Source organism: Oncorhynchus masou, chromosome 32 (genome assembly GCF_036934945.1).
Source record: "Oncorhynchus masou masou isolate Uvic2021 chromosome 32, UVic_Omas_1.1, whole genome shotgun sequence".
Taxonomy (NCBI): domain Eukaryota; kingdom Metazoa; phylum Chordata; class Actinopteri; order Salmoniformes; family Salmonidae; genus Oncorhynchus; species Oncorhynchus masou.
Window position 1 is genome coordinate 63,233,137 of NC_088243.1, and position 9,821 is coordinate 63,242,957.

Below are 9,821 nucleotides of genomic sequence, written 5' to 3' on the forward strand. Positions count from 1 at the left end.
GTTGTAGCTGTTCACTAGCACTCGGAGAGAACACTGCTGACTAATTAATACCACTCGACTTAGTTTCCCTTCTGATGCAAGAGGGTTGGTCGATACAAAAAGTACCTTTGCATGTCCTCTGGGGGAAAAGGTGTGCCTTTCTATTTATCCTATTACTAGGCTATACCACAAAGTATAATTTGCACAAGCAGGATGCCATGATACATTTACGCACACTGCAATAGAACAGAATTATCTATAAAGTGGTCACTGCAGTAGATTTATGACTGGTTTATTATTGCATTGTACCACTCTCGTAAGTGGTTTCTTACAAGAAAAGCCCAGACTAGTGTTGAACAATGCCAACCATTCAGCTCATAATCTTCTGGTCATTGCTATAAACCAAGGCAAAGTGCCCCCCCCCACCCCCTCTTTCTCACTATCTCATGCTTGATAAGTCCTCAATCTGTTGACCGAGCAGGTTATGGTGGTCGTGCCCACACAAGCCATCGTACGAAGGACGTTTGTGTTGAAAACTGGAATGTTGCTGTTCCCGGGAGCTCTAGGACGAATTTATTACCTTCAGGTGAATGCCTTCTTTCATTATTAAACTTTGACATCAAAACAATGGTGCACACTTTTGTCTTTATGACATACATATTATTAACTGCTGGTTCTTAGTCATTGCTTTTAACCGAGTCTCAATTCACATCACCAGTGTGGACAAGGCTGACCGCATCTATCAGAAGCATGCTGGTCAAATCCTGCTGGGGTTAAGTTGATGCTGCTTGCTCTACTCTACTGAGTTAAGGAATTAAAATCTCTTTCTCAAGTGCTACTACAAACAGGTTTACAAATAATGTTATCAACATGAAGAACTGTGTGAATGGGTATCAATGGGTTGAGAAGAACCCATGAAGGAATTCCACCCTCTAGTCTCCAAAGAGTTTGAGCTGAAGGGGCAGGGCTTTCAGAAAGCCAGCCCTGATATTAAGATGTCCTCTGTGGGTAATACACACATAATTACAAATTGATCAACCAGATGACCCAAGATTGTCCTTTTTTCAAAAGAGGCAGGTGCTACTGATACATTTATTCTGTTCTTAGGTTTGGGTAACAGTGACAGGAGTGGAGGGGAACTGTTTCCTGCTGCGTGCCCATGCTCCAGAGGGTACAGGGCTCTCCTTGAGTAGTCCACCTCTACTCCCCAACATCGTTAATCCTGAAGGGAGAGCACATCAACACATCAGTCTGTTGCTTATAAGACCAGGAAACCCCAGGGCCTGGTGGACACCAGCCTGTCCTACATAGGAACAGAGAGGCTCAATTTGAAGAAAAAATTAAGTGCGTAAAATCTAAATGGAACAACGTGCATTTTCAAAAGGCTTTTTGTACTCGATGTCTAATGTTGATACCGTACTTTAAGCTTGTGGATGGTTTTCGGCTCTGGGTTTTGTAACATTGTAAATGTAATGATTGTAAATACCCAACATATAAACAGCTGTTGTCATTTATCAATGTGTAGGCTGCTTAAATTTACATTTCTTTCATTACATTTAGACAGCAGGCACCTTTAGTATAATATATTATTAAACATATCAGTAACTGCTGAAAAGGTAAGAAATGGGAAGGAATCACACACCAACAATACCTCTGGATATTAAGCCAACCTTTATTAAAAAGCGTAGAGCAGAAAATGGTACAGGATGCTTTGTTTTAACCTGCACAAAATGGTTTTAAAAACAGCCAATTGTTTTCAAAAAGTCTTAGGGACAATGGCCAATAACTCCCCACTTTGGTGAAGGTATTAATAGAAGTTAGTTGTCAATTATTATATTGAAAAAGAGTACATTTCTTCACTAACTGCAAATGACAGGTATAGGCTAACAGTAAAAAAAAAAAAAAATAGCCTGGGCATGTATTTGCTTTAATCGCTGAACACAACCAGCGCTTATTTGAGCCAGGCTTCTATTTCCTAATGCACACAGCTTTTCCTCAATAAAATGTTGTAAAGACTACCACACTGTTTGTGACCAGTATAAACATAACAAATCCATCGCAGATCAGTCTAGCAAAGGCTGCATATCAAACACCCCAATTTCACCCTTCAGCAACATGAATTGAATGTATTTTTTTCTTTTTGGTGGCGACATAGCTAGCAACAATGACAGAATAAAAATAAATAATTAATACACATGGGAATATCGTAAGCAATTCATTAGACCCGGGAATTCATTTGAAACATGCGTTTATTTGCTGAAATGTGTGCCGATTCCCAGCTATTAAAATGAACAGGCGGCTGGCAATTTGAGACTCAGCATTTAATTGAAGTTTTACGGTACATATGATTACAATATGTGAATGCAAAATGGTTACAATGACTGAAATACAGTTCTTATCCATTAACAAGCACAATACAGTAAGTGAACAAAGAGATAAACGGTGTACATTTACAGTGCTACGGAATCTAACTGTCTAGATAGTGTTCCCTGGGAAACTGCATTTATAGACCGGTTCAAGAGCACATCGGCTAAATTGGACCAGTTTCCCAGGGAACCCTGGTATAGTCTGTTCCTTCCAATAGTCAGGATACTCAAGACATACATCTTTATAATTCTATATCTTCTCACTTTGGCATCACACCCAAAATATATTGCACTGAATTTACTAAAAGAGTACACATGGCATATTTTTTTTTTATTAGCTCAGTCTAACAATCACCTCATAGTACAGAAAACTACATGCATATGAATGAAGTATTTCACAGGCTACGCTTTGGAAGTACAATTCTGTAAAAACAGATGAGTGGGGTAATAAAAACAGCAACAGTCAGAGAAATCAAACAATTGCAACTAAACCTCAAGGAATGGTTATAAAGATAGACATGATGTAACAACAATATAATTGAAATCAGAGCTCTTACAGTGTACACAGAATGTGACTCAATTAACAGAAACCTACACTGTTAATATGCAAAAACATAAAATACTGATTGTCGAAGGCACTGAAGAGTAAAAAAAAAGAAGAAGAAAATGTAGAACTACAGGCATCTTCGCAGGCTCAACAACTGTAAAAAAAAAATAGAAACATCTTTGGACTTTTTCTGAAATCAGATACAAAACTGATAATGGTGTGTTCACAAACTTCCATTTCATAACTTGTTTTCAATGTTAGCTGTCTATTCTCTGTCAGTGATAGCAACATAGTATCTGTTTTATACCACCCAGAAAATCTCTATCCATATCTTAAGTTCTAGAGGGCTACAAATGTCAAGGTCCAGTAGGCTGACACTAGGAACACCCTACTTTCCACAGAGTTGTGCATTTATTAATGAGTAGTATGAGTTTTTTTGTATGACTACATTTACTTGGATATTCAAAAAGTGACAACATATTTCAAACATTAACTCAAGAAACAATTCTATACACATCTCGCCACCATTGTACCGGATGAACCCCAAAAAAACTCACCACATTTCATAGTTCATCAATTTGAGTGTAAGTCAAGTTTTTTTGTAATTAAGAGATTTTTATAATTAGTCCATTGTGAAGATTGATAATTGATTTATACAATGTTTAATAAAAAATCTCTATTGATGTTATCAATAAAAAGACAAATTAAAGTAGTTGTCAAGTGCTCCCTAAATGGTGGAGTGGACAACTTACACGTGTGCCGACTTTGAACATGCAGCCCTCTTCCCCATTTAGGGCACAGACCACTTCACTGGAGTGGACTCACACAACAGGACCACCTGGGTCCTTCTAATATAATCACCGTGTGAATGAAGGGGTTTCTTTGGTACTTCATTGAAAAAGTGTACCACTTCCTTTCATAATAGACGTACTATTGTCGTTCAACAGGGCTGATGGATAAAAATACAAAAAACTGGTGCAACTCATCTCTTGGTGGCTTCTTCTAATATAGAAACTCAACCGGCAAGGTGTAGCGATTTCTTGACTATCAACTATATCGACTATATATGTAAGATATATACAATGCTATTCGATTTTAGATACCAGTAGGTGAATAACCATATGAGATGTACAAGTATTCTGAGCTTTACAAGCAACAAAATTAATATCCCATATTTTCTTTGATGGGTGTTTCAGCCAAATGCCAAACAATTAATTTTTTTGGGGGGCCTCTCACGTATTAACTCACATATCCTTTATGATTTAAATTAAAGGCATCCCATCATGTTTGAAAACAAGAACTGTAGAATTAATAGTCAAAATGTCTGGGAACCAATCTGTGAACCAATAATCAAATTAACGAGTCGGCCTAAAACTGTATTACAATGGCTGTCAGAGTTTTAGGCATACCATATCATATTTTATACAGTACTTACTAGTGAGCACTAATGCAAGGTAACTGAATATGTAGTGTCAACATGTTTACACAGACAATTATGTTTTATAACAGGTAGAAAGGGTAAAACAAAAATACACTGCTGAAACTGATTAAAATGGGATAAATCAAAGCCCCCTGCTCTGCAGTCACTCACTGGTCCAGCTTGGATGCATTGTCAAGATAGTACACATTCACCAGGTGGCGATTCAGGTGCCGACGGTACTCCACCTCCAAGGGGAAGGTACGGTCGCAGAAAATACACATGTGACTCTTGAGTTCAGTTGGAGTCGGAATCTCTTCTGTGGGAGTTTCAGGGTCATTGGACAGTTTGCCGGCGGCAGCGGCCAGTCCGTTGAGCCCCGAGTCGTCGCTGCCCTCCGAGGCACTATCACTGATCTCACTTCCTCCGTCATGACTGTGGATGCCCTCGTCCTCTTCAGTTTCGGTAGGCTTTCCTCTTGGCCTAGGGAGCTCCAGGGAGGGTGTTGTTGGTGTTGATGGTTCTCCCTGTGGCCGTCTGAAATCGGGAGAGCCGTCAATTTCTGTGGGAGATGGGGACCCATCTTCAGGAGTAGGAGTTTCCTCTGAATGGTCGGCGACCTTAGCCTGCTCAGCCTGTGGAGTTGTGTCCTGAGATGTAGAGGTATGCATAGCGGGGACAGTCTCCTGGTCAGACGCCTTCTGCTCTCCCTGTAGAACTGTTGGCTGAAGCTTTGTAGCTGGACCCTTTTTGTTTTCAGGGAGGCTAATAGGGTTCTCAATGATGGAACACCCCTTGTTCTCACTGGAAGCCTCGGTCTCTTCATAGCTTGCTTCTGTCTTGTTGCTCTTTTTCACAGGCGAGTTCATAATCTGGTTTGCTGGGTTCTCCTGTTCTGACAGTGAGCAAGGCTCAGTCGTCATGCTTTGGCGGATACTGGCTTTTGATTGTGACTTGTGACCAGCCTTGATTTTTAACCGTTTGGCCTTTATGTTGGTGCAGGGCTCCTCAGGAGATTCCTTCATTGATAAGTCCAAGGCCTCTGCAGCCTTTCTCTTTCGCGGCTTTGTCCTGCTCTTCTCTCCCTGTTTTTCCACTGGTGCGTCCAGACTTTGAGGTGCTTTTGCAACAGTCTTATCAACCACTTTCTTAATTTTTTTAGAAGGACTCTTCTTAGATTTTGTTGTGTTTTTGTTCTCTTTTCCTTCCCTCTCATTCTTCAGTGTTCCCAGCTGCTCTTTTTTCTCCTTCTCCAGCTTCTTGTTTTCCTCCTTCACTTTCTCCATATTCTCCCTCTCCAGCATGTCTTTCTCTAACGTCTCCTTGACCGATTTCTCCTTCTCAACATCGTCCTCTTCCAAACTCGCCTTTTGAACTTTTTCCACGGTTTCCTTTATTTCACTCTTATCCTGAACACTCGTTTTCCCCTTCATCTGTTTTTTGGGACGTCTCTTAACTTTATAACCTGTGGTTTGAACTGAAGCTGCTGTCTCCTTCAGGGTAACATGCTGCTTTGTATTCTCACTGCTCATCTCTGTACTCTTGCGTTTCAGTGTTACCTTTTTCTCTGCCTTGTCCTTTGACTTTTTAGGTGTCTCTTTGACAGGGGAGACACAACATTTCTTGTGGGTCTTGTCTGTTGCTACACTTTCTGCAGCTTGAAGAGGGCCGGGATTGCTGCTCTTCTTGGTTGAGAGATTGATATGGCTTGATTGTTTATCAGCTCCAGAGATCTCTGGTCTCTCCTCCATGTCCTCCTCCTCATCATCAATTGCAGACAGCTCAAACTTTGCAATTCCATTCACGATGGTGTACTCATCAGCGAATTCATCAGAATCAGGTTTCTTGACACGCAGCTTGACCTTTGACACATCCATTGCAATCTGTGGGCAGCCGGGATGTCTGGATTTGATGTGATACTGCAGGTTACACTTCTTGGAAGCGGCGTACTTGCAGACAGGACAAAGGAACTGACGCGGGTTGAGGTGGAGCTCCACATGCTTCTTGTAGTTGCTGCGATCAGCCGTCTTGTATGGACAGTGGGGGCAGCACAGGGGCTTGGGTCCATTGTGAACCTGTCTGGAATGGCGTGTCACCTCATGCTGATTGGCAGCCAGGTAGTTGCAGCGGTCACATTTGAAAGGCCTTTCACCTGTGAAGAAAAGCAATGTGGAAAATGCTCAGGTTACAGACATTTTAACTGATATTAAACTTCAATGGGAACACTGGCTCACATTTCATGCAGGGAAGATGGACCAGAGTAAGGAGAGACAAGCAACAATTACAGGTCGACCACTAGGCATCTCACAGCACGTATCGCAAACCACTTTACCGTTCTTATCCAAAACCATCTGCTCCAGCGAATGCAACAAAGGAGAAAAAGTTGACTATGAGAGGAAAGCAAAACAGAGACCTATATCTATGCACAATCAATTATGTGTGTAATTTCTGCTACATGCTAGAAATATGTACCGTCAGGCTTTTTTGTGATGTAGCCTGTGTTAGACACTCACCTGAGTGGGTTCTCATATGCCTGGTAAGATGGGTCTTCTGGGAGCTTGAGTACTCACAGTACGGACATCGAAAAGGACGCTCCCCTACAGCAGCAAAAACAGAGTTAGCTATACTGTTAAAAACACTCATACGTTGACCATTAAGTGCATTCTTGGAGTGAAAAGGTTCTGTTTGACATACCTGTGTGGGTGCGGATATGCTGCACGTAGTTGTTCTTACGGTCTGAGAAATAGCAGCACTGGTTGCAAGTGAAGAGCTTACTGGGGAAATGGTTCCTGAGGTGCTTCCTCCAGTGGTACTGGCTGACGGTGGTATAAGTGCAGATAGTGCATTTGTAGACCCTCTGGTCGTCGCCCTCCTTTTCGTGGTGCTTGAGGTGAGCCATGTAATGGTCGTAGCGGTTGGTGTTGTAGCCGCAGCGCTCACAGCGGATCACCCCTTTGTTGTTGGCCCCACCATCACCGCTCTCCGCCTCTTGATCTGGTCCCGCCAAAGTCTCTTTTGCCCGTGCCTTGTCCCCCTCCACGCGTTTCACCACGATCATCCTATTGGCGCTGTGGATTTGGATGTGGGTTACAAACTCCTCCTCTCGCTGGGCCTGGTAGTTGCAGGGTTTACAGAAGAAGGGTTTCTTCTTCTTAGCTGACTCCATGATCATGCCCAGAGGGGTAGAAGGGGTAAAAGGGGTGGGAGGGCTAGAAGGGCGCTGTTCAGAGGGTTTGGACAGGTCCAGCCCTTCTTCCTCTTCTACTTCATTGTCAATCTCCTCAACTTGGGAAAGGGCCACCCGTGGAGACTCTGGGTAGTCTACAATACACATCTCTCTCTCATGGCTATCGTAACTATATCTGATGATGTTCTCGTCTTCACTATCGGAGTAGCTGCTGCTGCCGACGGTTTGAAGCTCCATCATCTCCTTCCCTTCTGTTGGATTTTCACAGGCTACGTTGGCGAGCATGACCAGTTGTGGGGCCGGCAGCTCATTCTGTGGAAGCTCAGCCAACCCCTGGGCATCCTCCACCATGGGCATGCCAGCTGAGGTGGCATACATGACCAACCCCATTGGATATACCGTCTGAGAAGCCATGCTGGGAGGGCTGTGGTTGTGGGGGAGGAGAGCAGAATCAGAGGTCATGGTCATTGATCAAACAACTTCAAATAAGATATGTTAAATTACATTTGTTTTCATTACAGAACTTACATTTTTGTAGTAGTAGTCACAGAGAGTATGAGTTTTAACAGGCCTTTAATTCAGGACTTCATCAATCTTTTGAACATTTATCACATAGGCCACTCAGTCACACATCAGTCCCACGTCATCAAAATGATATGGCTTGCAAGTTTTCCAAGCAACTACCAACCAGGGACATACCATGTAAGGTAATGTCACTGTTCCTTCTCCGAATTAGTAATTTGGTATTCATATCATAGTTGGAAAGTGCAGGATGTTTTTATAATAATCCAGGAATGGTGGACACAATAAAGAAAAAACAAATGTCATCAATACAAGTGTCAAAATAAATAAAAGGGAAGTATGCTAAACCTATACAATTTCAGAACACTTTCATCATGTAATTGATTCCTTATCTAGATTTATTCATGTCTTCATGCAGTCTGCTGTACATATCAATGTGATGAACCAGTATATAACAGATGACAATGTTGTATCTATTCTTAATTTGTAAAAAATAATATTTATCCAGACTATTTCATACTTAAAATGTAACCAATTAAATCAAAAATAAAATAGTTTTTTCCCCCATAAATATATTTAAATGTTTAGCACAAAACTACCAAGAATATCCCACCACTTCAAAATGTATGTTTCATAACTTCATTGTGGGCCTACGTCATGTATTTTACTTTAACACAGTGCCTTGGGAAACCCCATAGTGTCCTAGTCCTGTGTTTGCATGCACAGAAATGTGTGTTCGGCCATTTTGAAACAGCACCACCAACTTGGTCGACAGCGCCCAAAAACTACAGTAGCCTGCCCTACATTCTAACTAGTACGCAGAGAAAATAAGAAAGGGGTTGTATGATCTCAATGCGAAACAAAATATATAGTTAGAATTGACCTAAATGGTAATGATGACCAAATACGTAAAACAAATCAAAAATAAACGTTTTACATGTCTTTACTTTATAACTATGAGACAAAGTGTATAGACATACTTTATCACCATGCTGGTATTACAATAATCAAACTGAATACAATATGACTTGCAAAATGACATTTATTTGACTGCGTTATAGTCTATAGTTGTAAACAAGGACTTGACCTCAGCAATACAAAGCAGAAAGTTGCAACAAAAAAAGCTACAGTAAAGGTTTGGGCGTGGGGAAGACAGTTATTATTTAACAAATGGATCGATTGTAGTTAAAACGTACTTTTACCAACAATAGTATTCCACAAATCGCCATGCAAACTTGCCACGACAGGCAGAGAATGTCGCTGTCCAGCAAGGCCCTCAAAACTTCACTCGGAAAACTAGTTTTGCGGAAGAGCAAACTCCGAACAAAACGAGGTTGTTAACTTGTTAACTCTTGAAAAATGTAGCGATAATGAGTGTTGTTCGTTTTACTTATTTTTTTTATATATATATATATATCACAAATAAAGTTTGGCGTATAAACACTTAGAAAGTTAAGAACAGCGTTATGTTAGCCATGGTCCTGATATTCGTGCTGAAATCAGCCCTGGACAGCGCCTCTCCCTTTCAACAACCCCCACACTGCCTCCATTTTCAAAACTGTTCGTCAAAGTTAGTTTGTTTCACAAATTAAAACAATAGAAAACAAATATGTTAATTCCTAAATTAAACAACTCACCGTATATCTGTATCCACTCCTTGTCAGTAGTCGGTCTATATTATCGATGTAGTAGTACACAAACTATTCACGGAAGAAGTTTCCACACATTCCTACACATCGGCCTGGCTCCGTGTGTTTGCATGGATGGCTGACGTCAGCGCCAGCTAGTGTTTCTGCCGGGGTC

The 9,821-nt window shown here is 41.3% G+C and overlaps 1 protein-coding gene across 1 annotated transcript; it reads right to left on the reverse strand.

The window, feature by feature from the left end:
• Nucleotides 1-1,631: 1,631 nt before the first annotated feature.
• On the reverse strand, nt 1,632-9,782 carry LOC135526436 (RE1-silencing transcription factor B-like). The gene is made up of 4 exons (XM_064954807.1): nt 9,656-9,782; nt 7,004-7,920; nt 6,823-6,906; nt 1,632-6,461 (listed from the first exon to the last, which is right to left on the reverse strand). The coding sequence occupies exons 2-4, from the start codon at nt 7,908-7,910 to the stop codon at nt 4,480-4,482; spliced, it is 2,973 nt and encodes a 990-aa protein (XP_064810879.1). The 5' UTR covers nt 7,911-7,920; nt 9,656-9,782; the 3' UTR covers nt 1,632-4,479.
• Nucleotides 9,783-9,821: the final 39 nt, after the last annotated feature.

Coding starts and splice junctions, on each gene's coding strand:
- LOC135526436 (XM_064954807.1), bottom strand. CDS start 7,910: ATGGCTTCTCAGACGGTATATCCAATGGGGTTGGTCATGTATGCCACC. Junction 6,907..7,003: donor GCATATCCGCACCCACACAG/GTATGTCAAACA, acceptor TTGCTGCTGTAG/GGGAGCGTCCTTTTCGATGT. Junction 6,462..6,822: donor GCATATGAGAACCCACTCAG/GTGAGTGTCTAA, acceptor TTTTCTTCACAG/GTGAAAGGCCTTTCAAATGT.